Source organism: Bombyx mori, chromosome 28 (genome assembly GCF_030269925.1).
Source record: "Bombyx mori chromosome 28, ASM3026992v2".
In the NCBI taxonomy this organism is placed as follows: domain Eukaryota; kingdom Metazoa; phylum Arthropoda; class Insecta; order Lepidoptera; family Bombycidae; genus Bombyx; species Bombyx mori.
Genome location: NC_085134.1, coordinates 1,593,438 through 1,620,859, shown reverse-complemented (window position 1 = coordinate 1,620,859; position 27,422 = coordinate 1,593,438). Strand labels below are relative to the sequence as shown.

Here is a 27,422-nt window from a genome sequence, read left to right as displayed (position 1 = left end):
ATATCCATCCCAAACACGCACTTCTCAGCTTCTCTATCACAGGTGCCACTTTCAGACTTCCTCTAACATATTCATTCCGTATTCTATCCATTCTCGTTACTCCATCGCAACATTCGCATCTCTGCTGCATGCAATCGCATAATACAGACAATGAATGAATAATAAACGCAAAATATTTTATATTAAGAGACATCGCTAGAAGCGCGATTTTTTATATCACTAGCTCATAAGTGATATGATTCAATGGAAGCATTTGTAATGACGATCCTATACTTTTTGCTATAAGCAACCATTTCATACCTGGTATATCTGGTCATTCTATAAATTTAAGGCACAGTATGTCCTACCCATATGTATCTCCTATAATATCATTCATACAGTCCATTCAAAGCTTTTTAGGACCCTCTTTAAATTATCATCTACTTTCAAACCTTGGGTCTTTTTGACAGCACCATGACCTTCTCTTCACCCTACATTCTCATACCACAATAACTTACCACAACAATTTTCTCGTCATTGGCGATATTCTCCAACTTCCCTTTCTAAGCACGTTTCCAAATTTCTATAAACTTTATGGAATTCTTATGAACTACCAAAACCGGTTAGACAAACCTGTCGGATAAAGGTGATGACGGTTCATCTAAAGCCTTATGCCGCTCGATTTCTTCGCTAGAAGGGAACTCTCCAGGTCTTGGCTTCACAAGTAACGTCAAATTCGCGTTAGATCTTCCAGCGACGCAGGTGTATACACCGTGGTCTCTGAACGACAGGGTCGTGATTCGTAGAGCGCCCTTTCAAGAAAGAAAAAATAACGTAGCCAGTGATTATTGCAATATTTGTTTAGGGTTTCTGTAAAAAAAAGTATCGGTCGAAACTGGTTATAGAACCCATGTCTCTATACCTACCGGTATACCAACGGTATTGATACCAACGGTAGGTATAGAGACATGGGTTCTATAACCAAATTAATTATAATTGATACCAACGGTAGGTATAGAGATATGGGTTCTATAACCAAATTAATTATAATTGATGCCAACGGTAGGTAGACATGGGTTCTATAACCAGTATGCATAGACACAGAAAAAATAAATCTCCATTATCAGTATAGTATAAACACTATTATTTATCGGGTTCTTGCTACAAGTTTTAGTTTGGGAACACAGCTTCTTGAAGAAGCTCGATACCGGTTTTTATTTCAATAGCGGGTTCTAATGGTGGCATTAAATAACAAACTAGACTGAAGGTAGATATATTTGTTTGCTTCTAACAAACTTGCAGTCTTTAGTCTAAACTTGAACATGGCGCTTGCAATAACGCTAAAATATGGGGAACTTACTAAATGAGACTTGAGCGCGTGTCTGTTTTTGGCACTGAATAATGAAACCTAAAAAAAAAATATAAACCGGCTGAACTGACAGACAATGACATTTGGTGCGCTAAGTATGGCGGATTTTCGGCCTCATTAGGTATTTACGTATAGTCATGTTTCACTTTATGTACGCACTGAAATATTGTTATATTGTTTTCCTGCGAGTTACAGTGCTAAGTAAGAACGAGATAGATATATGTTTATGTGTGTGCCTTCAAAATGGGTGCTATTTATATAAGCAATTGTACGTATAGAACAATATGTCGCGTCCCTACTATATAAGTCTATGGTTTTTGGTCATAGACTTAGTGGTGGCAATATCGTCACAGGGTAACTTGATGTATGAACGCATGATGTCAATCAATGAGGGGCATGTAGCAGAAATAGCGTCCTATTTGCCATGGTCCAAACAAAAATGCTAATTACAAACCTAATTAGTATCAAATTTATTCTACTTCTGACTATTATTTTATACTTTAACTTACTTTCCTAGATATCTTGTATTTCTTGGATTTCGTTATAATCTGATTGTCCTTCGCCCACTGTATCCTTGTCCTGTTGTATCCTTTGACAGGACATTTTATTTTCACTTGGGTCCCGAAAAAAATAGTCGCCGAACCTCCCACTTTTACTGTCACCTAAGGAAAGCTTTGAGTTTGAATGCTTAATTTCTTTAAATAAATGGAATATTTAAAAGGACCAGAGGAAATATTGTAATCTATACTAATATTATAAAGCTGAAGAGTTTGTTTGTTTGAACGCACTAATCTCAGGAACTACTGGTCCGATTTGAAAAATTCTTTCAGTGTTAGATAGCCTATTTATTGAGAAAGGCTATAGGTTATATAACATCACGCTAAGACCAATACAAGCGGAGCACCAATAAAGAATGTTTCAAAATCGGGTTTTTTCCGTTTTGAGAGCTTCCGCTGCGGGCGCTGTAGAAACGGTTAAAGTTTCGCTAAAATAATGTACGACAGAATTGTTCCCCTTTAAAAGATCTAAAAAAAAGTCCGCGACAGCATATGTCTATATGTTAAGGTTGGCTCACTATAACGTTTTTTATGCTAACCAAATTTGTTCTAAAATAATGCATTATTTGTGAACTATTCCACGCGGACGAAGTCGCGGGCAAAAGCTAGTTAGTAATAAAAATCTAGAAACTAAAACATTGTTCATCCGTACAGTTACAAAAACACAAAAGATCATGCAATTCCAGTTCCTATAATTTGTACACCTTTTTTTTGCTTTCATTTTAAAATCAAATCTCACCTTCTTCTTCTTAGGGTCGTGCTGAATATAAGACGAGTTAGCGAGAGATATCTCCGGCGATGACGTATCCAGTAAACAGGGTCGACTGTTGCAAGACTTCGTGGATGGCGGACGAGGTGAGCTGCACAGCGATGCCGGACGTTCTACTACGTGGGACTGCGCCATTATTTGCTTGCATTCAACCTTTTGGAACATGGAGGATATAGGAATAAAGTGGAAGAGATTAATATAGAACTGGGGGAAAAATAATAATAATAAATAGCTGGGAACAAATCCCGCACGGTCATTCGGCCTCAAATTAGGATTGCCTGTGGTATGGGTAGCAGATACTGATTTAGGTACTTATATATGTTTAACTACATACACATATAGATAATAAGCACCCAGGTGAAGAGAACCCAAACAAACCTGTTCAAAACAAGAAAGTTTACCGGTTACCGTTCTCGTCGCAAGCGACGGGTTCGACGAGTAAATTAACTCATAGACACAGCCAAATGAGTTTCTCGCTGGATCTTCTCAGTGGGTCGCTTTTCCGATCCGGTGGTAGATTCTGCGAAGCACTGCTCTTGCTAGGGCCAGTGTTAGCAACACTCCGGTTTGAGCCCCGTTAGTTTAATTACACGTCAAGGAGATGCTGAAATACTCTCTCAAGGCTATCAGCATAGGTAGGAGAAAAAAAAAGATAGTTTGTTCGATGCGAGAATCGAACCCCCGACCCTCGGCGCAAGTCAGAATCGCTGACTACGGCACCACCAAATCAGTCTAGGCTAAACTAAATATTATACTAGATACTCACCTCTCTCTGCTTAACGCCCCCGCCACAGGTTTTGGAGCATTTGGTCCACTCCCCTGTATGCCATCTGACTGGACAGTCTAGCACATTGCAGTACTGCCGGTCCGGTGGTGGTGGTTGCGGACACATGCTGTTAGGTACCACGACTGTGTTGGTACCACCACGTGTTACCTGAATGATTAATTTAGGGCCTTCACTAACGTAACGATAAAGTTATCCACAGAAGTATCCTTTAAGTTTGTTATAAAAATTATCGGTATGCTTTATGCTATTAAAATAAATACTAATATGCAGTCTGTGTGCAACTCAAATTTGTACAGAATTGGAACGTTTGCTAGGGGCGCTATTCCAACTCCATACAAATATGAGTTGACTTTTACGCTATCGACAACGTTAAAAACTCGCATTACACACACTGGTCGTAACGGAAATTCCTTTTCAGGTGATAAAACGTTGTTAAGGTTTGAAGAATTGATTTAGATCGTTTTTTTTTGTTTGTGGTAGGGGTCTTCTCAGCTCGTACTTGTAGGTACCGTCACCTTGTCTATTACTGTCGCGCGAAACAAGGGGTCTTCTCAGCTGTAGATACCATCACCTTGTCTATTACTATCGCGAAGCAGTAATGCGGTTCGGTTTGAAGGGTGGGGCAACTTTTCTACCATAAAACTGAGACTTAGGACTCGTGTGATTTAATTTCTGTTTTTTAGTTGAATTTTCTATAAAAGCGTATTTTGTTAGTTTTTTTAAACTATTATTTATTTTTCATTTCATAGTTGAAATTCAATTTTTTCAATATGTTTTTCAATATTTATTTAAATATTGAATTGTCATCGGTCCTTAATAAGCATACCAAATTTCGAGTTAATCCGACGTTTTGAAGGGGGTCAAAATCATGTTCAAATATTCCGTTACACACTAACATACATACGTGTGAAGCTAATAAAAGCGTATTGATATCTCAGTACTAGGTACAGCAACCAAATCATGGTCAGGCTTCACCGTATTTGCCACTAGTATGTTGGCAAACTTCGTACCGACTATCGTAGGTTGAATCTATTAAACTAGAAATCTTTCCTGGACTGTAAATAAATGTTAAAAGAAGAGATTCATGATAGATACCTCATGTATGCAAGTTACTTCTCTAGTCTGGATACCGATGCCGCATGATTTTGTACATTGTGAGAATTCTGTATAGTTCCAACTGTGGAGAGGAATTATTATAAATCACTTAAATTTTATTACTGATCAAAATGCATACACGATTTTATTTTAAAGCCAAATGTGATTTAATGAGAAAGTGCTTCAATTTTACTGGTGGTGGGACGTCTTGTGAGTCCACAGAGGTAGGTACCACCACCCTTCCTATTCCTGTCGTGAAGCAGTAATGCGTTTCAGCTTGAAGGGCGGGGCAGTCGTTGTACTGTTAAAAGTGAGACCTTATAACTCATGTCTCAAGGTGGGTGGCGGCATGTATATTGTAGATGTCTATGGGCTCCCGTAACCACTTAACACCAGATGGGCCGTGAACTTGTCCACCCATTTAAGCAATAAATAAAAAAAAAATTAGAAAAATTTCTACTAACCGTGGGGGACACGGGTGATCATTGCAGGTCCTAACTCTGTTCTCGGGTTTGGTGTGAGGGTCGCACATGTATGGTGATGCGTTCTTACCATCTTCATCTCGCACGCATTGAATTATAAGTTCCTGGGAAGACGTGAAATAGTTCAAATCAAATCAAATAAAAAAAAAATCATCACTAGCTGACCCGGCAGACTTCGTAGTGCCTTAATCGATAAATAAAAGACCTAAACTTTTGTATAAAATAAACTTAAAACAAACAAAAGGAATCCGTCCGACGGGGGACACATCAAAGGAAAAACAAATTTGTTATTTTTATTTAATTCCGAGCATTTTCAAATTTATTTACCTTTTAAACCTTCTCTGGACTTCCACAAATAATTCAAGATCATAATTATCCAAATCGGTTCAGCCACTCTCGAGTTTTAGCGAGACTAACGAACAGCAATTCATTTTTATATATAGAGATAAATGAAAATACATACTTGTTGAACGTCAAAAAGAACTACCGCCAATTCATAAAAACTAGCCTCCGTCCTGAGAAGAACTGGCAAGAAACTCAGCGAACATATATATATTTTTTTAATATTAGTTTTTTTTTTTTAATTATTAGTTTTTTTTTAAAATATTCATTTTTACGTATTATATCGTAACAATTGTAACAGTATTATATCGTAATATAACGTATTATACAGTATTATAACGTAACAAAACTTACTTGGACTCCACTGAGACAAGACGCACTGCAACTGGTATAGCCTTTTTCCTTCCAGGAGTATGATTTGCCAGGAGATCCAGGGGCCACCCTGATGTTACTTGAGGTACCATAAGTTAAAGACCTGCTGAATAGATTACCGTTACTTCCAGTTCGAAAAAATAATGAATAATTGGAATTAAATTGGTTTACATTTCATCATTCCTCCTATTCGCCTATCTTTTTTTTATGATTGAAGGATTACTGGTGGCCCGAAGGCCTTTCCAGTTTCACCAGGACAGGTGGGCGAGCCAAGGCTCAGCCAGGAGGGGTGGGATTTGCTAACAGCTACCCGAGCGCCTCTGAATTGTCTATCTGTCGTTCTGTATATTGTTAATCATAGTATACCTCAACTGTATCATTTTCAGAATTTCTGTAGATGAAACGGTCTCCTGGATGAGATCGCCTTTAGCGTTATGTACTATTATTCATTTCTGTTGACCGTTTTTGAATGTTAATTTTGTTTTGGTGTGCAATAATGTATATTCTATCTCTCTTTCTCTCTCTCTCTCTCTCTCTCTCTCACACACACACACACACACACACACACACTCTCTTTCATTCTAATCTTGAATTTTTAAGTCTACTAGAGGTCCCGCAGTAGTCGAAATTCGACTATAATTAATTGGAATTGTAAGTTTGTACACTATTATGATTGTATTTTATACTTCTATAATCACAAATTTCGCCAAGACTACACTATAAAAAATATTGAAAAAGACAAACAATATTTAATCTATTCTCAATTTGACAACAGACGTCAAGAACAAAAGATTGACAATAAATAGTATGCATGCGCGTGTACGTCAAATACATGGTATGTAGTGTGTGTAATATTTTCTTTATTGACTTAATGTATCTTTTATGCATAATAAAAAAAAAAATTAAAAAATATTAGCATTTTGCACTTCTTCTCTATATTCTTTATAAGTGTGGAAAATTTCATACTCCTCCGTCCGCGCAATTTTCGTAAAAAGGGATACAAAGTTTTTGCTTCACGTATTAATATATAGATTTCTGTCGCAATGAGACCCAATAAAAGCTTCAAGCTTAAACGGTAGCAGCCAACATAGACTGTTTGTCAACCTTAATAGTCACGGTTTCACTTGCCACTTAATCATAAACGGATAGTACTAGTAATTAAGGCACTGCTAGGGGCAATCAGAACAAGTTTTTACCCATCGCGAAGGCCAGATTATTATAGATTTTGGTTTAAAAAAAATACTGATTTTAACTATCGATTTATAGCTCAAACATATTCTTGAACGAAGTGCATATTATATTCCAAAAGTAGCTAGTAATTTGTCTATGAATCTTAAATAGAAATATCATAGTATAATTATCATCACGTAATCCGATGAAAAATTCGCAAAAGTTTAACTAAAATAGATATTGTTATCTTATTATTATTATCAGTACGATTTCTTATCTTTGACGATTAAGATAGGAACGGTAAAATTTCATTTGTATTTACAAGTGTTGAATGAAGGTCAGATATCATGTCTTTAGATGTGAACATTAGTGAACCCGATGAGTTTAACTGTGAAGAACTACATGAAAGTATCAAAGTTGTAGCTGCACTGAGAGGTATTCAAGATTTCGTCTATCACGTTGACTATATCTGCGGAAAAGGTGACAATTTTATAGCCAATATATTTAGAGTGTCCGTGAAAGAATCGAACAGTGAGAACAACACAGTTGGTGTTATAGTAAAAACGTTAGTAAATACAGCGAGACAAGAACTATTTCACGAATTACACAAGAAGGAGGTTGAGTTTTATCGCGTAGTGATCTCCAAATTTAATGAGATCCAAGAAACTCTGGCTGAAGATGCCAAATTGATTTTACCTAGGTGTGTTTATTGGAAGATAGAAAAATCTAATGAAGTTCTGATTTTGGAAGATATGTTGCTCTATGGATTCGTTCTCGACTCCAAGCCTAAACATGAAGTATTAGACTTCGAACAGTGTTCTCTGGTAATAAGTGAACTAGCAAAGTTTCACGCTTTGTCCTTCGTGTGTGACGAGAGGGAAAAAGAAAGTTTTTCGAAAGTCAAAAGTGATTTCTCCGATATTATTTACCAGGATCACTTTCTTGATAAAAGTAAATTGAAGAACTATTTCTTAGAGTCATTTGAGATGTCTTTGAGTGTTGTTACTGATGTAAAGGCTCACAAGACTCTGGAGGAGATTAAGCCTAGCATTTTGAAAATTCTTCAGTTTTTCAGTAAAGCAGGGAAAACCAATGTTTTGTGTCATGGTGATTGCTGGATCAATAATATACTGTTTAAGTATGAGGTTAGTGACTTAATTAACAGCTATTTACACTGGTGTTAGGACCTCGTGTGAGTCCGCACGGGTTGGTACCACCAGCCTATTACTGCCGTGAAGCAGTAATGCGATTCGGTTTGAAGGATGGGGCAGCTGTTGTAACTATAGTACTTAACACCCATACTATATTGAGATCTTAGAACTAATATTTCAAGGTGGGTGGCGGCATTTACATATTAGATGTCTATGGGCTCTAGTAACTACTTAACACCAGGTTGGCTGTGAGCTCGTCCACCCATCTAAGTAATAAAAAAAAACTCAAAGTCATACGTTCAGAATATTTGTTATAATGTGATGAGATTGAGTGATGAGATATAAGTCTACGTAAATAGGTATGTCAAATAGAAATTCAATTGACATAAAAAACATCACAGCTTCAATTACATTAAAATAAGGTGTAGGTTATGCTAGTTTTTATAAGCTGTAAATTTTATATATTTGATCCGTGATGATAATCACTGGTGGTAGGACTTTGTGAGTCCGCACGGGTAGGTACCACCACCCCACCTATTTCTGCCGTGAAGCAGTAATGTGTTTCGGTTTCAAGGGTGGGGCAGCCGTTGTAACTATACTGAGACCTTATTAGAACTTATCTCAAGGTGGGTGGCGCATTTACGTTATAGATATTTAAGGGCTCCAGTAACCACTTAACACCAGATGGGCTGTGAGCTCGTTCACCCACATAAGCAATAAAAAAAAATCAAAATTTCAAAATCGGTCCTACTTGCAGATATCCTTTTGCACACAAAACAAACAAAATCATTACCTACTATTTATATTTATGCTATTTACTTGTCTATAATATCTGGCCTTCAAATCCCTACTGCCTTGCAATGGCTAAACAATTTGTCTTTGTTTCTGGTAATAAAGTGGGCGGTATAGATCGTCCGAGGCTCTGTCAGATCATTGGTATGATTAATGCCTCTACGATTTGTATCCGATACTGTTATTTCATTTATTCTTGATTCATTAATCTTGCGTTCTAGGGCAGAATTTCGCGCACACGGCTGTTCAGAAAAAAGTGCTAATTGATGTATTTGTTTTGGGTAATGAGATCTAAGAGCCATTGATTTAGTCCAGTAACATTAAAATTCACTAAATATAATTCAAGGGGTGAAACGCTGTTTGGTATAAGCAACATAAAAGCGGTAATAAAAATCAAACCCGCAAAATTATAATTTGCGTAATTACTGGTGGTAGGACCTCTTGTGAGTCCGCGCGGGTAGGTACCACCACACCGCCTCTTTCTGCCGTGAAGCAGTAATGCGTTTCCGTTCGAAGGGCGGGGCAGCCGTTGTAACTATACTGATATCTTAGAACTTATATCTCAAGGTGAGTGGCGCATTTACGTTGTAGATGTCTATGGGCTCCAGTAACCACTGAACAACCAGGTGGGCTGGCTGTAAGCTCGTCCAATCATCTAAGCAATAAATAAAAAAAATATAATAAATACTACACATCGTATTTTTTTCGATTTTCGCGAGAGGCGACATAATTAACATTACTTTTACGGCATAATTTCGCGTTTTTATTATTATTAAACTATTTCAGACGTTTCCAATACTTTAGTTAAGGTAATTAGCTAAATTAATAATAATTTTAGGGTCTGGATTTTATAATTAATTTGTAAACTTTCACAAACAATAGTATACGAATAATAACTGTATTTCGGATCTTACGAAGAGACGACAATGGTGTGGAGTAATTAAATTGAATAAGATTCCACATGTACACTCATCATGTGTTAATAAATATTATTTTATATTCAGATAATTTTGACGCATACCGAACATATTTTATATATTTTTAAATATTGAATTTGGAGAGCTCGTAATTAATGTGAAATAAAAAAAAAAAACCAAAAATAAATTCACACTCATGATTCTTTTCTCTCTCGGCTGTATGGTTTGGGTATGTCGACAGGATTACTGAGTACTAATCACAGGCGGATCTAGTTTGATTTTAGTATCCCATACCCTTGTCGTTTGTTTGCTAGTGTCTGGTCACCTATAAACTACTAGTCATACTGATATGTAATCCAAGTTTCAACTGTCTTATTATAAACGCTTTACTTTTTAAATCTAAAGCCGTGATTTATTTTTTATTTCTTTTTTTTGTGCTTAGATGGGTGGACGAGCTCACGGCCTACCTGGTGTTAAGTGGTTACCGGAGCCCATAGACATCTACAACGTAAATGCCGCCACCCACCTTGAGATAAGAGTCTTCAGGTTTTAGTATAGTTACAACGGCTGCCACACCCTTAAAACCGAAACGCATTACTCACAGCAGAAATAGGCTGGGTGGTGGTACCTACCCGTGTGGACTCACAAGAGGTCCTACCACCAGTAATTACGCAAATATAATTTTGCGGGTTTGGTTTTTATTACACGATGTTATTCCTTCACCGTGGAGATCAATCGTGAACATTTGTTAAATTCGTATTTCATTACAAAAATTGGCACCCGCCGGCGAGATTCGAACGCCGTTGCATCGCTAGATACGAATGTACCGGACGTGTTATCCTTTAGGCCACGACGACTTCGTATGCTTCCAATACAAATACTTATACGACTATTGCGCCTGCTTGTCTAAATACCCTAATTGCAATATTTATTTGATTTACAGGAACGCAAGCCGGCAAGAGTCTGCTTCATAGATTTCCAAGCAGTCCGCTACGCCAATCCAGTGACAGACATCATGTATTTCATATACCTCTGTACAGATTCTAAATTTAGATCTGAAAATTTCGAGAGACTCCTCAAGATCTACTATGACAGCCTGAAATCATTCTTAAATCTATACGAAATAGATGCTGATATTGCATATCCAGAGGTAGAATTCAAAAGTGACGTAAATGACCATTTGATATTTGGTCTGTTGATATCGATGATCGATCTTAGAATTATAATAATGACCCCTGAACACGAAGCAATATTAAAAGGTTCAAATATTGTTGATGGTTCAAATACTGGTGAGGTTCCAGGTGAAATGGATTATTTTAAAATTAGAGTCAATGATGTTGTGGATGAAGCTATATTGAATGGTACCTTGATGAAGTTGTCGGACAAGATTAACAATTTACTATAGCGTTCTTTAGATGAAATATTAAATAAGGACTTCTACGGTTATCTCTGGCAGATGGTTATTGGATATTTTTTACTGGTGGTGGGAACTCTTGTGAGTCCGCACAGGTAGGTACCGCCGCCCTACCTATTTCTATCGTGAAGCGGTAATGCGTTTCGTTTTCAAGGGCGGAGCAGCCGTTGTAACTATACTGAGACCTTAGAACTTATATTTCAGGGTGGGTGCGCGTTTGCGTTGTAGATGTCTATGGGCTCCAACAACCAGTTGACACCAGTCCAGTCCACCATCTAACCAATAAAAAAACGGTCCAGGGATCTTAAGTGCTTATAGATTTATAAGTAGCTCTGTTGTAAAAGTACTGTCTCTGAGTAAGAACATGAAACTTCCATTGAAGGAAGATATGTCATAGTACTTGGCATACATTGAAGAAGGAAATTCATTCAAAAGGTGCTTCGTAGTGGGTAAAATCTCTTGTAACACACCGCGGAAGGCCAATGCCGTCATAGATACTCTGTTTGGATCTGATACGACGCTATAACAAGGACCTACTTACAATAATATCAGCATAAATACTAATCCTTTTAGTAAGATTCACGAATCCATAATTGTAATCGAAAAAAAGCAATTCCGCGTCACCCAAAGACGTTGCCCTTCTGCGTATATCGATTATATTATTAAACAGGGCAATAACCTTGCTTTTATTTATATAATCGGTGTTTCAACCCCAATTTTTAGATTAGCAGGCTTTGTTACGATCCATCTGAGCCAATAGTTTTAAATTTTATTTACTGTTTTGATGACGGACTTTGGTAGGAAATTGGTATGTACCTACAGGCTCATAATACGACTTATTTTGTCGTCTTGGGTATCATTAGCACCTGTATTTGTTTGTATTTGATATTATTGACCTTCTTAATCTTGTCCTTATCCCACATGCGTAAGGATCTGGAATGAGTTTTACCGATCGCCTGTCTTTTTTTTTAATTTATTTTTTATTGCCTTTGTAGGCAGACGAGCATACGGTCCACCTGATGGTGAGTGGTTGCCGTCGCCCATGGACTCCAGCAATGCCAAGGGCAGAGCCAAGCCGCTGCCTACCGCTTAATACTCTCCACAAGCCTTGTTTGAAGAAGGACATGTCATAGCGCTCGGGAAACACCGTGGAGGGGAGCTCATTCCATAGCTGGATGGTACGTGGCAAAAAAGATCTCTGGAAACGCACTGTGGATGACCGCAGTGGCTCCAGGTAGTATGGATGAACTCTACTCCGGTGGCGGGCGGTGCGATGGTAAAAACGTCTGATATTAACCCTCTTTAATATGTTAAGTGAACAGTTTATATATTTCTTAAGTTTAACATGAATACTTGATACGCACTTAATATATTATATTTAATTTACTACGATAAATTTATCACATACTCTAAAATTTTATATTAAGATGGGATGATTAGTGTGAATGAAAAATGAGCCAAGGCCATGTTTTTATAGTAAGTGTTCTCAAATTATTTATTTTTTTATTGTCATAAACTTGAAATGAAATGTAGGTTGTGTTCTAAATGTAATCGCTTGAAGGAATTAAAGATCGTAGATTTCTATTGAACTTTAAATTGGTGTGGGCGCGAGAGTCGAGAGCTGTCAGCAAATTATATTACTACATTAAAATTAGCATTAACTTACCTATCAGCGCCGCTGTAAGAAGGGGCACTAGAGTCCCCAAACGAAGTTCCGTAGGCCATAGAGCATGGCTCCATCACGCATCTTTCAGTTTCTTCGGTCGGTTTGGGTCCCATACATTTACTATCGGGCAATTTTGCAATCGTTCGACTAAACTCTAAGAATATCTTGCAATGGACCTCCTTTTTTCTCCATCCCTCTCCGCATGTGACGCTACAGGGACCCCACTCATCGTCTTTGATGTAGCTGAAAGTCAATTTAAGTTCTAGAATCTCTAAAGGTTTTTGTAACCTAATAAAGTACTAGATTAAAACCACACAAGGTCGAAAATTAGACATGCTCAGTGCTGGGGTCCAAAGGCATTATTAACCTAATTGTTTCTGGCTGGTATATGTAGAAGTATGCACCAGTGCGTGTATTTTCCCCCGCCAATGTCAAATTGATAATTTATCCAAAAATTTTGTAACAGTATGTTTTGAATAAAATAGCCGTGTACCGTGTGCCGTGTGCCAGAAATGTTCAGTATATAGGAAATAGTAAAGGAAAAGAAAAAAAAGACGCAAGACCAAACGTGTACAAGAACGGTGCAAGGAAATTTAAAATTTAATGTGCAGTGCATATAGTCGAAAACGGAGTATAGTGGAGTGAAAGCAACGTGTGATGGTTAGGTCAAATCTGTTCTGGGAAGAAAGGTTTAGTGATTTTGATTTCTTAATTGGATGTGGAGTGTATTTTGTATTCACAAAGGTCTCAACGTCTAAGGTCTAAACACACGTCAGGGATCAGATAACTAAATCAACCATCACTATTAAAAGAATTGCTCAAGGATTGAATCCGAATTCTTGAACAACCCAAGAAGCTATAACGAAATCTATGCAGCCATCGTGTAAATGATAAGGTTAATATCATTCCTTGTATTGATGTGTGAAAGTCTGATTTTGGAAGTGATTCGTTAAAATTTTTATTCTGATTAGGTACAATACCTTACATACAACCAGCCACAGGCAAAGAATATTTTGTAATTGCTGAAAGAGACAACAACAAAATACTCTAAGCTTCAGACGTTATAGACAACACAACATTTATAGACAGTATTGACATAGGTGTGTGCATGCGTGATGTGAGTGAACAGGATTTTATGTGCTCACATATTATGCCCTTTGCACAATTTATAGAACACGAAGTAGCAATCACTGTGAATGAATTAGAGATTTTTTGTAACCGAAATTACCGTCGGATTTTTTGAGTTTACCCGTAAAGAATCCCAAATTGTTTAGAATTATGTGTAAATTGAAATAAATTAACGATATATACACAAAATAACGTAGTTAATTTATTAAAAACTAACGTTGTAAAAAAACTCATGAATGTTCTTTTATATCTGTTCTTTAAATGGCTTTTTTATGTGCAATATAATTAATAATTTAAAATAGTTAGCCAACTAAAACACCGGTTTTTTTTAAAAATCAAAATCGATAAAAGTACTGTAAATATGATTCATGTTTTGCAGCGGGTCTATATTTACAGCAAACATATGTGCGTACTCTTTATTTTCGAATTAAATACCTCAAGTAAATTATAAATAAAATAATAGATAAATAATTATGTGTATCATAGATTTTAATTGGTCATTGACATGATTAGAGGATAGAATTCAAAAAATTCAAATTCAAAATCATTTATTTCAACTTAGATGTCAGTATGACACACTTATTGAATGTCAAAATAAAAATAACAATATTAACTCTACCACCGGTTCCAAAAAAAGCCACAGCCCTGAGAAGAACCGGCGAAACAAACTCAGCGGGCTTTTCTTTTGTTTTTTTGTTTTTTCTCAAAATATTTCCTTTTTTTGTAAATAAAATTGTAAATAAAAATATTTATTTTGTAAATAAAAATATTTACAATAAAGGAAAAAACAAGTCAAAAAATACAATTAAAATAATCATAATGAAAAATGAAATATATGAATAGTTTCTTTTATTTATTTATTTATTTATTTTATTATTATTTTCATTATATGCATTACAAATATCCTGCGTTAATCTACATACTTCAAATATGGACAAGTTAGGCTAGTATCTAATTTAATTTAATATTTATTTTATCCTCATATGGTAGGATATGTGGTAGTTTATTTTTTTATAGCGTTGGTTCTGGTAGCATTTTTGGACCAAGGATTTTTTTATTAATACTTATTACTATTAATGTTATATGTATAAAGCAAACTTAATATATTCAATAGATAACATAGCGAACTCACATCAATTTAATATTATTTACATAGTGACAAGGAGGCTTGTACAGCTTTGATGATAAATTGTCAATAATTCGTCCCAAGATAAAGTGACCATGTGAAAATTAATCGTAAAAAGTTATGGATAATTATTTAAATATCGTTTATTTGGGAACTGATTTCAATTGAGAACATGTTAAAGTGACATGTAGTTCAGTGAATAATAATTTCTTCAGCATAATAATAATATATTTTCTTACAACACAAATAGACAAGATAGGGCATGATCTTTCTTAAACAAATTTCAATCCGTAGGCTGTGGCTTGAAAATAACAAAAATTGGCACGTAAGAGCTATGAGTGGCAGTGACCGGAAAATCTATCTACGAGTTTTTTTTTTATGCTTAGATTGGTGAACGAGCTCACAGCCCACCCGGTATTAAGTGGTTACTGGAGCCCATAGACATCTACAACGTAAATGCGCTACCCACCTTGAGATATAAGTTCTAAGGTCTCAGTATAGTTACAATGGCTACCCCACCCTTCAAACCGAAACGCATTACTGCTTCACGGCAGAAATAAGTATAAGGAATCAAACGCAACCAATAACCCTCTACGAGTAACTTCTCTTTAATATTGACCATAAAGGCAAATAATCTTAGCCGTTTACATTTCGATGTCCCCACATACTGATAGATGATATCAGAAATGATAGCTTCCATTGGACCTTATAATGTATAATGTTCATTGATGACAATTATCAATTAGTTTAGTTGGTAGGACTTACGTAGCTTCAAGTGGAACATCCGGTTCGCCGATAAGTCTCTCGGCCTTCGCTTGCGGAGGTGGGTATTGTTGGATGAGAGGCTGCGTGTGGTATAGAACTCCTGGTAGCAGGTCGTCTATATCATCCTAACGAATGATTGTATTATGATAATGGGATTAAAAAAATAGATAATTCGGCACAAATTACACAAGATCATTTGTCCTCAAACTAGGAGTCCCTGTGCTATGGGAACCAGAGATTGGTGTATGTGGACATTCATATAAATAAAATCTAGACAAAGTTTTAAGCACACTTTTCATCATACGATTTTTTGTCCTTTTAACGGATGTGGAAACGGAATCCACGATATTGTGTCTAGCATTCAGGGGGTCTGACCACTGTACTATCAACTCTATGGTAGTAAAGCTTATGATAAAATTTCTGGAGATTCGCATTATAAGAACAACCGGTACCGCTATTCTGTCTATTGCCGTAAATAAGTCATACAAGAGTGAAACAACCGTTATATAATACACTAGCAGCTCGCTCCGGCTCCGCTCGGGTCAACGGAAATTTCAATGATATTTAACGTTGTCTTATTTTTTTAAATAAAAGAACACTTATTGCGGCATAACTATAATAGTTAGACATATACTGTTGCGACACTTTTTGTAAATAATAATGTGGTCTACAAAGTCGTGGTACATTATTTTATTCTATCATCAATGGTTTTCGCAGAGCACGCGATCTAAAGAATCTTTTAGGTATTTTTTTACACCTTGGGTTACATTATTGGAGTTTTAGTAAGGATCATTAATTTTTTTCAAAAAATATGTCACTCGGGAATAGTGTAGCTTCCAAACAGTGAAAGAATTTTTCAAATCGGTTCAGTAGTTTCGGAGCCTTTTCAATACAAACAAACAAATCTTTCCTCTTAATAATATTAGTATAGATTTGAGACTTCAAACGCATATCTCAAACCTTGAGCGGCCGCATTTACATGTAATCCTACATTGTTATGTCTGGACTCCGCTAATTTAACGCCTTTTCACACACGTCCAGTGCCATAACAAAATAATTTTCAACTTTCCACTCTCCTCGTTCTTCATTTATTTTACTGATAAGATATATAGGACTGTTTTCACTTTGCAAATAACTAATTTGAGCATCAAACACAACCGTACGTACACCAACATATACGAAATTAACTTTCATTATTTCTTTGGCATCAATTTCATTAATTTTCTTTCCTTATCCAGCTCTTACTACGACCGTGTAATTTATCCTAATACCTTCAACTAATTCGTTAATTAACACTTCTTCGAAAGCTTAACCTAATTCGTCAAAGTGAGTTGATACCTAACAGCAATGAAGCTGTAACGCCTTTTTGGTTGGAAGACTGTAATTGTACTTTTTTTATTGACCTGATTGGTGAACAAGCTCACAGCCCACCTGGTCTTAAGTGGTTACTGGAGCCCATAGACATCTACAACGTAAATGCGCCACTCACCTTGAGATATTAGTTCTAAGGTCTCAGTATAGTTACAACGGCTGCCCCACCCTAAAAAACCGAAACGAATTACTGCTTCACGGCAGAAATAGGCAGGGTAGGACCCACAAGAGGTCCTACCACCAGTAGTACTGGTAGCGTCGAGGATAATGCAGGGCGAAGAAGAATCACTTACTTCAGGGTCATCAGATTCCCTGTAAGCGGGACAGCTGATGCCAGTGGAACAAGGCCTGGTGATTTCCGGTCTAGTTGAAGGGTCGCAGCCACCTCCAGCTGGAGTACACTCCACTCCTCTCACTTGGACGCCTTCACCGCAAGATACCGAACACTAGAGGCGAAATTAAAAGTTCTTTATATCGACGCTTGAAAGGCAGACGTGACTAAGCGACAATAACTGCTTTATACATAAATGATAGGCAATAATCATATTCGATGCACAAAAAATATATATTTCTAGATCTATTAAAATAATTTCAATCCTACCGCTAGATTCGTTAAAATAGATTTTTTTTCAGGTATTTCAACTTTAAATTAGTCTACTGGAAAATTCACGCATTGTCGCTTAGTCACGTTTGCCTTTCAAGCGTCGATATACATATTGGACACATAGTTGCACTTCTTTTATAACTTTAAAGAGAAAACACATCTTTGTTTATAGCTTTACTTAAAAAAAATTAGATGACTCTACTGTCTATTTTTCCTATTTTGTTTTATTGTTACGTAACGATCTGTTATAATTAACAATGAGCAATTCCTTTGGTTGATTTTCATCTTATTGACTCTTATTCTTATTCACTCTATTGATTATCCCAAGAGACTTGTCTAACCATTAATTGGAACAATAAAAAATCCAAAGAAGGACTATAATATACAATTAGTGTTCTAAGCTGTTTTCATAATTGATCTATTGTTATAGGATAAATGTTGAGGAGTCTTTTTGTAGTTTGGTTTTAAATTATGTATCGGATAATAATATCTCAGCTGCCATCAATACACCTTTTGAAAGAGATAAGAACAGTAGAAAACATGACGGAAACTCAAACATCTTAGGAGTTGTTAACAAGCCAACTTACTTGCAAACTTCACAGTAGTTGATGACAGTTCATGGGTAGGAGGAAAAAAAAAACGCTAAAGTTCCCTAATTGGAAAACGGATGTTTGTCTTGCCTCGGCTCCGACGAATTAATTAGAAAACTTTAATACTCTACAACTTCAGAAAGAACGGGTCTTTAAAAACGAAGGGTTTTGTCAATTGTTTTTTTTTTTGTACTCAGTAAATTGATTTTTCTAATTAATCTTATGCCTTACTGGTGATAATGAAGAAACTGAAAGTTGTCATGGACTCAAAATAATTAATATAATATATATTTTTTATTGCCTTTGTAGGTAGACGAGCATACGGCCCACCTGATGGTAAGTGGTCACCGTCGCTTATGGACGTCAGCAATGCCAGGGGCAGAGCCAAGCCGCTGCCTACCATTAAGTACTTTCCGCAAGCCTCGTTTGAAGAAGGCTAATATAACCGCTCCCAATCTTTAAAATGTAACGTGATTTTAAATGAACAAATGTGTAGGCGGTATTTTTGGTGGAATTGCAATATTGTTCATTTGAAAAACAATCTTATGTATACGCTTTAATGTTTTTATTCCAATAGCATCAAGTTCTGAAATGATCTCCCCCACGATGTTTTCTTAGCGCTGTGACATTTCCCATTTTAATTGAAGCTTTACGCAAGTTCTTTACGGTACGGCTTGGGTGTGCTTCGGGCATTGTCGGTATCTGTACGTGGGCAGCAAATCGGATGTGGAATCTTATTGATTTGCAAAAATATTAAAGCTTAACAATACTGTGACATTGGCAATGCCAAAGGCGTTGGAGCCAAATTTCTTTTTTAAAAAAAATCGGTTGTCTGTAAAGTCGGTTTACTGACGATAGTTGGACGTGACAACGTCACAAGAAAATACTGATGGAATGGTTTCATTTTTCAAAAGAAAATTTTTAATTTATTTGTTTGATAGATATTTTGTATGGATATGGAGAAGGAGGTAAATGGAATTCACTATTGAATTGATTCTTCGAATTGCCGCAATCATCGTTGCTATAAACAATTGACACCACATTCACTTTTCACTGAACTTCATACTTGACGAAAACATGTAAATGTATTATTGAATAGCAGCTGTCTACGCGGAGGCATCGCTCACTCAAGTAGGAGAGAGACAGATGTCGAACGCTGCCGAACGCTGAGGCCGATTGTGCCCCTTTGTCGCTCGTTGCACCTTCTCGCTTGCACTTAAAGCCTTAAATGGAACGCCTCAGAGCGAGGTAACGCCGCACGAGTCATGTTTTTTCGTGCGTGCAGCCGGCTCCATAGAATTATAAGACGTTGTCACGTCAAAAAGAGCTTAACATATTCAAATGGTAGTACTATTCAAGGTTTCTAAGGGCAAAATAACACTAGGTGAGTCGTAGTTAAAAGTTGCCGAAGTGCAACAGTTAACTTCGAAAACTGGCTACTCAAAACGCGAACTACCCAAAGTTGCCCTAATGTTCCAAACAGATACAATTCGTTCCACGTGAGAGACGGGAACACGTAACGTCTTTATATCATTGCGAGTAAAACAGAAACACTGCGAGCTTAAAGTTTTCAACATTGTAAAGTTTCCGATGCTTTTAGATAACGTTAAGCACACGTGCAGTGTATGCTCTATTTTATGGCCGATATTAACTACGATATAAGTTTGTTGACGTTTCTTTGGCGAAATCATCAGGACGAATGTTTGTGTTATGAATTATTTTCAGATACGAAAAAAACTAATGTGTCCGTATCCATTATTTTAAATTCTTCTCTTTGTGTTTTGTGCCCTATATTCCAGTCCACTCAGCAGTTGCTTAAAATGACACAAATCTATACTTTTAGAAAAAAAACGCATTCAAGGAATAATTGCGTTTGTCCATGGTTGAATTAAAATATTTTTTGCCAAATAAGACCTCTTCTTCAATCTTTGTCCATCCAATGCTGTGTGTGGTATCCTCAAATGCACTCCATTCTTTTCGGTCTCTTGCCTTTCGTCTGCCTTTTTTTTATTGCTTTATGTTTGGACGAGGTCACGGCCCACCTGGTGTTAGGTTGGCCCATAGACACCTACAACTTAAATGCCGCCACCTATCTCGAGACACGAGTTGTAAGGTTTCAGTTTCAACAGTATAACGGCTGCCCCTAGCCTTCAAACCGAAACGCATTACTGCTTCACGGCATAAACGGGCAGGGTGGTGGTACCTACCCGTGCGGACTCACAAGACGTCCTACCACCAGTACAAATTCACAGTGAGTTAAAGGTCAAGGAGGCTGGTTTTTCTTTGCTGCTAGTGTAATAAGTCTGTAATTAGCGAACTTACCCCGGACCACGGTCCGGCTACCCAAGTTGGACAGTCGTGCTGGTTGCAAGCCTGTGAGGACCTCGGAGACGGTGTCAGGCATCCGGGCTCTGTGCTCGTGCCTATAGCAAAGTATATGCATTGTTTATTTCGAAGATAGAAAAAAATTATTCATTGTTTTGTGAATTGTCATTAATATAACTGGACTTTTTGGCGGGAACGCGAGGAGTGAAGTTGTGTAATTTGTTTTATTTTGTCTATTTAGTGTTTCTTCAGGCTTCAATGTGTAATAATGGTGGTTTATTAACTGTTTAATATCTGTGAAAGTGCACAAATGTGAGAAAATGAAACAAAGCCGCTGGACGTAACTTCTCGGGATCCTCCAAAAACTCCACTGAAAAAAACCTCAGTAAATGACCACAATTTTACTAAGATTATATTTTATCTCCTATGATTTCATTTAATTTCTACCCATTTGATTAATGTCTCAAATTAACCATCTACATTTTATTTCATTTCACTCCATAATATCGGTTTTCATAAAAATAAGAATATAATTTATATATTAAAATAGGACATGACTTAAAGGTCTTAGTTACCAGGTCATAAAATCCCTTGAAAAAAAACCATTACATATAAATTTAAAAAATGTGTTTTTCTGGAAACTATTTTTTTGGGGACTTATTAAATTTCTCTTTTCTACTTTAATGTTTTATTCTCCCTTTTTTGCTTTCATTTAAGCTTTTATCTAAATATTTCAATTTTATTTTATTTCCATATATTCGAAGAGTGACTGGAAGAAATCACTAGATAAGTTAGCTCACAGCGTGCTTTCAAAGCATGTTGTAAATGATAGAAATAATGTAATTTTTGTTCAATTATTACAAATAAATCAACGTAGTAATATCTAAATTATATTATACATTGTATTTCTCTTTGCTAACGGTTTGCATAGTATTTAGACATTCTTTAAATCTGTTTTTATTGTGTTTTCTTTTTGTGTATAATAAGTATAAAAATAAATAAATTATTTAGTCCAATAAAAACACTAGCGATTCAAATAGCTTACCCTAAAATATATTACGTAATCCTTTCTTGAAGTGACGTCACGAAATATTTGATATACAGCTTCGATGAACAATATCGAGAGGTGAAAAGCTATTTGGTTTAAGCGACATTTCGCTTAACACGCGACATTTATCTTTGTAATTAATTGGCCATTTTATTTGGTATTAGCATCACCAATTCCATATTTTTAATTAAACTCCATTTATTCAATTAGCATTCAAATCCCATCTTCTATATATTAATACGTGAAGCAAAAACTTTGTATCCCTTTTTACGAAAATTGCGCGGACGGAGGAGTATGAAATTTTCTACAATTATCTATACTTATACTTATACGTATAATATTATATAATATATATATATATATATATATATATATATATATATATATATATATATATATATATATATATATATATATATATATATATTATATTATAAAGAGGAAAGATTTGTTTGTTTGTTTGTTTCGAATAGGCTCCGAAACTACTGGACCGATTTGAAAAATTATTTTTCCATTAGAAGCCGACATTGTCCCTGATGAACATAGGCTACTTTTTTAATTTTTTTTTTAAATTTTTTTTTGGTTTCATGTGTGTTTTAATGTTTCCGAAGCGAAGCGAGGGCGGGTCGCTAGTTGAGAATAAATTAAATATTGTTTGTCTTTGTTAATATTTTTTATAGTGTAGTCTTGGCGAAATTTGTGTTTATAGAAGTATAAAATACAATCATAATAGTGTACAAACTTACAATTCCAATTAATTATAGTCGAATTTCGACTACTGCGGGACCACTAGTTCAAAGAAATAGCTAAGTAGTTTTTTGTCATGTTTTTTTTTCTAAATTTTAAACTTCAAAGCTCTTCTGTTGCAAAAATGTCGCACAAGCCAAATAGCCTATAACCCCTCGATATAATGTTGCTTCTATACTACAAAACTAAAGATAACAGTGCTACCCGAAATTAAACCTAATTACCTGGGTCGTAAGTGTCAGCGGTCGTGACGTTAGCCGATCTAGCGCATAGCACGCGTCGAGTGCGGACGCCACCGCCACAAGTCACGCTGCATGATGACCATTCTCCTACATACCACCTGGGAAAGTTTAATAGAAATGAATCGATCGAAAATCGATGAACCAATGAAAGGGCGACCGTATTTCATATAGGAATGAATTAATCCAAACAAATAATAGTTTAAAAAAAAAAAAACGGCTTTATAGAAAATCCAACTAAAAAATCGCTCAACACGAATGCACCGGACGTCTTATCCTTTAGGCCACGACGACTTCATAATAAGACATCTTTTTTTTTCCTACCTAAGCTGAGAGCCTTGAGAGGCTATATCAGCGTAACCTTAACTAGTAGGTGAGCTCACGGGGCTCAAACCTGACGACGTTGCTAACACAAACCCTAGCAAGAGGCGTGCTTCGCAGAATCAACCGCCGGATCCGAAACGCGACCCACTGTGAAGATCCGGCGAGAAACTCAGTAGGCTGTGTCTGAGGGTTAATTTACTCGCCGAGCCCGAGGGCCGCCGAGCGACGGGTTCGACGAGAACGATGACCGGTGCTTGAGGTACCCAGAAGCACCGTTAGTGGATCGGGAGGATCCGAAATAACGTGAAGACTTCATGATAAGTGGAATGTTACATACTTGAAAGGGCACGGGTGCGTGTTACATCTCATGACCGAAGTTTGAGGTTTGCTTGAGGCGTCACAGAGTTCTTCGGGAGCGTCTGATCCCGTGAGCCGGTCGCGACACACCGCCAAAGACATCTTGTAACCTAAGGGCAACAACAATTCATTAATAGCACCTAAGACTTTCGGTTCGTTTGAAAGTTTTTACACGTATCAAACACTGATGACCTGACTGACTGACCTCTGAGTATAATGAATATTAACATGATAAAAAAAAAGAAATTAATTATTAGTTCGGTTTGTTATTGGCCATGTGGCCGGAGAAAAATAGTCATGTGGCCTTACAGCAGACATGCATATTTGAGTCGTCTATTATCAAAGGTGGCAATCTGTGCATTTGGACAAAAAAAAATTATTGATATGTCAATACAGATTGATGTGAATATAATCGTCTCCTTCAAAGAATACGGTTCAAAACCTGCATTAAATAAAGGTTAATAGTTAACCTGTTATTTATCTAAGATGTCGTTCAGAAGAGTCTTGTGACTGCCAATGGAATACAAAGTCAATAATTCGTTTTTCTGATTTACCAATAATTGTCCAAAAGTCACATTGCCGGCTTTGATAATAGTCGACTCATTTAACGAAAATAAAACCTAACACCCCTCACTCCGTCTACCATGTAGCTCGCGTTCAACACATTCACACGTTGCGCTTGTGTAGTGTTTGTGAATAAGCGCGCGGCGTTACGTCACACTGCATGCGCATCATGAAAAGTCTGCCCATCTCTCTCTCGCGCGGTCTAGCATAAGAGTGTGAAGGGAACACTTAATGTTTATAAATATAGCGTGGTCTTATTTTATTATTGTTTTAATATTAAATTGTTATTGTCTATTTATAATTGCATAAGTTGATAAAAAAATGCTATGCAATAGCTTTATCGCAGCGGTCCCCGAGTGCCACACGTGTTTTTTAGTTTAAAAAGGTTAGCGAAAGGTTTTACATAGTTTAAATATCTACTACACGGCTAGAGACATCTTATAACCTAAGGGTAACAAAAAATCATTGTTATATTACCTAAGACGTTTGGTTCACTTGAAAATTTGTACGCGTATCAGATACTAATTACCACTGATACTACTGAGTATCAGCATATTAAAACAAAAGAAGAAATTAATTGTTATTTCGGATTGCTATTTAAGCGTGTTTTTTTAGTTATTTGTACTATTTAAAAACTTTTCTTTTTTTATTGCTCAGAGTGGACGAGCTCACAGCCCACCTGATGTTAAGTGGTTACTGGAGCCCATAGACATCCACAACGTAAATGCGCCACCCGCCTCGAGATATAAGCTCTAAGGTCTCAGTATAGTTACAACGGCTACCCGACCCTTCGAACCGAAACGCATTACTGCTTCACGGCGGAAATAGGCTGGGTGGTGGTACCTACCCGTGCGGACTCACAAGAGGTCCTACCACCAGTGAGTTTTGTAATATAAATCGAGAATTGTTTGCCGGTACATTGCTCGACGTAATTTTAAAGTAAAAGTTCTTGATTTGCCGATGTTATGCGCGAATATGCTGTGAATACAAAAATCGTGAATACGGAATGGTAATTTACATGTGTATATGGGATTATAGGAGATGCGTTCCAAGGTAACTAAATGAAAAACAAGTACATTTATAAAAAAATAAATTTAATTGAAGTTTTTGATCATATTGATCAACGCTGATCGTAGGACCTCTTGGGAGTCCGCACGGGTAGGTACCACCACCCCGCCTATTTCCGCCGTGAAGCAGTAATACGTTTCGGTTCGAAGGGTGGGGCAGCCGTTGTAACTATACTGAGATCTTAGAACTCATATCTCGAGGTGGGTGGCGCATTTACGTTGTAGATGTCTATGGGCTCCGGTAACCACTTAACACCAGATGAGCTGTGAGCTCGTCCATCCATCTAAACAATAAAAAAAAACGCCGATGCGCTTACAAAGGATTAAGGATACTCGATTGGATACTTACATATTGAATTCATTTTATTAATGTGTACGTTTTTTTTTTATTGCCCTTGTAGGCAGACGAACGCACGGCCCACCTGATGGTGAGTATTACCGTCGCCCATGGACTTCAGCAATGCCAGGCGCAGAGCTAAGCCGTGGCCTACCGCTTAATACTCTCCACAATCCTCGTTTGAAGAAGGACATGTCATAGCGCTCGGGAAACACCGTGGAGGGGAGCTCATTCCAAAGCCGGATGGTACGTGGCAAAAAAGATCTCTGGAAACGCACTGTGGATGACCGCAGTGGCTCCAGGTAGTACGGATGAACTCTACTCCGGTGACGGGCGGTGCGATAGTAAAAATGAGATGACGATATCATCTCGAACCATTCCTCAGAGCACTCCCCATGGAACATACGGTACAAAATACAGAGGGAACCGAAGTCCCTCCGCAGACCCAGAGGTTCGAAACGATCCGTGAGAATGGGATTATCGACAATCCGAACGGCCCTCTTCTGTATGGAGTCAAATGGAAGAAGCTGGTATTTGGGAGCCCAAATGGAATATAGGAATCGGGTCGCATTTTTTCAATACGCGAATAGTCACAACGTAAAAAAGCTTTTACTGTACTAGTAAATCTACATTAAAACCTCTTTCCAATTAAGGACCCTCAAAAACATCCGACAATTTAATAAAAAAATCCAATTTAACGGAATCAAAGGGCGTGATTCGCTCAACCCTCTCTCACAAAAGGGCCTACTCTATTCATCATTTGGAGACCGACACCTAATTAACAATTGAAGCGCTCTGTTACGAGCCGCTGCGATCCCAGAGATAATCTGAAGTGTACAGAGAAAGTCATTATATCTGTTACACTTTTGAAATATAATAAGCATTAGTTATAGCAATAGTACTGGTGGTAAGACATCTTGAGAGTCCGCGCGGGTAGGTACCGCCACCCTGCTTATTTCTGCCGTGAAGCAGTAATGCGTTTCGGTTCGAAGGGTGGGGCAGCCGTTGTAACTATACCTGAGACCTTAGAACTTATGTCTCAAGGTGGGTGGCGCATTTACGTTGTAGACGTCTATGGGCTCCAGTAGCCACTTAACACCAGGTGGGCTGTGAGCTCGTCCACCCATCAAAGCATTAAAAAAAAAGAAGTTCAATAGTAGTTATATATTGGCGGCTATAAACATGGAGCCAATGATTCCAAAATAATCATGGTAAAAAAAGTAGCTTTCTAAAGCTATTTGCATAGCACGCAATGTAACACAAATTGATTCGTAGGTTCAACGACCCCGAGGTAATGTATAGTTATCTTTCAGCTGCATATACATAATATAGATTTTTGTAATTGTGAAGTATTGAGAAAGCGCAGGCTTACCTTATTGCAGAAAGGCTTGTACGCAGGTACGGCTTATCCATATATTATATCATGTAGAACTTCAAAGGTGCGAAAACCGATACAAAACAATCGATTTTTTGTCTGGTGGTGTTAATTTCAGGGTCATTTCACAAAAACCGGGTCATCTATCCACCTATGCTACCATATCTGTGGACCCTGCCCCAGTTAGAGACTACATCGGAGCAATATGAAGTTATGATTTGGAGAATACATAATATTATTGCGAAAAGAAGATATCAAAATACGCGTAATTTAAAAATATATCTTAAGGCTCTTAGAATTTATTATGGATTGAATGGATTAGGCAAATTTAGGTAGACCCCCAGAGAAAATAAAGGTTTGTTTAAGTAGGTTGTCGAAAGGATGCAGATACTTCATCACAACAACTAAAGTTTGCTTCCTTATATCGGAAGCTATTGGTAATGCGCTGCCTACTATTTATTGATACCCACAATTCACAATTATAAGTATTTAGGACTTAAACTCCCTTAAAGAAGCACATTCATGATGAGCATGAAAAAAAAATTTACTTAGCCAGTTTTGGAGGCAACATTTGTTGAACTCTTTGGGCAAAC

At 37.0% G+C, this 27,422-nt stretch overlaps 2 protein-coding genes across 3 annotated transcripts in view; one reads left to right on the top strand and one right to left on the bottom strand.

The window, feature by feature from the left end:
* LOC101740303 (protein madd-4) overlaps positions 1 to 27,422 on the bottom strand; it is a 411,429-nt gene that overhangs the window by 18,084 nt on the left and 365,923 nt on the right. For both annotated transcript variants that reach the window (XM_021352889.2, XM_062676723.1), the window contains exons 10-22: positions 23,467 to 23,596; positions 22,791 to 22,906; positions 20,769 to 20,869; positions 17,546 to 17,698; positions 15,882 to 16,006; positions 12,863 to 13,105; positions 5,735 to 5,855; positions 5,021 to 5,142; positions 4,557 to 4,638; positions 3,441 to 3,608; positions 2,645 to 2,827; positions 1,858 to 2,010; positions 613 to 791 (exon numbers count right to left, since the gene is read on the bottom strand). In XM_021352889.2, the coding sequence (XP_021208564.1) occupies positions 613 to 791; positions 1,858 to 2,010; positions 2,645 to 2,827; positions 3,441 to 3,608; positions 4,557 to 4,638; positions 5,021 to 5,142; positions 5,735 to 5,855; positions 12,863 to 13,105; positions 15,882 to 16,006; positions 17,546 to 17,698; positions 20,769 to 20,869; positions 22,791 to 22,906; positions 23,467 to 23,596 (1,876 nt within the window). The remainder of the gene's footprint in view (positions 1 to 612; positions 792 to 1,857; positions 2,011 to 2,644; positions 2,828 to 3,440; positions 3,609 to 4,556; positions 4,639 to 5,020; positions 5,143 to 5,734; positions 5,856 to 12,862; positions 13,106 to 15,881; positions 16,007 to 17,545; positions 17,699 to 20,768; positions 20,870 to 22,790; positions 22,907 to 23,466; positions 23,597 to 27,422) is intronic.
* Positions 7,209 to 12,778, top strand: LOC134201586 (uncharacterized). The gene is made up of 2 exons (XM_062676767.1): positions 7,209 to 8,067; positions 10,726 to 12,778. Exons 1-2 carry the CDS (start codon positions 7,270 to 7,272, stop codon positions 11,185 to 11,187), a joined length of 1,260 nt encoding a protein of 419 aa, XP_062532751.1. The 5' UTR covers positions 7,209 to 7,269; the 3' UTR covers positions 11,188 to 12,778.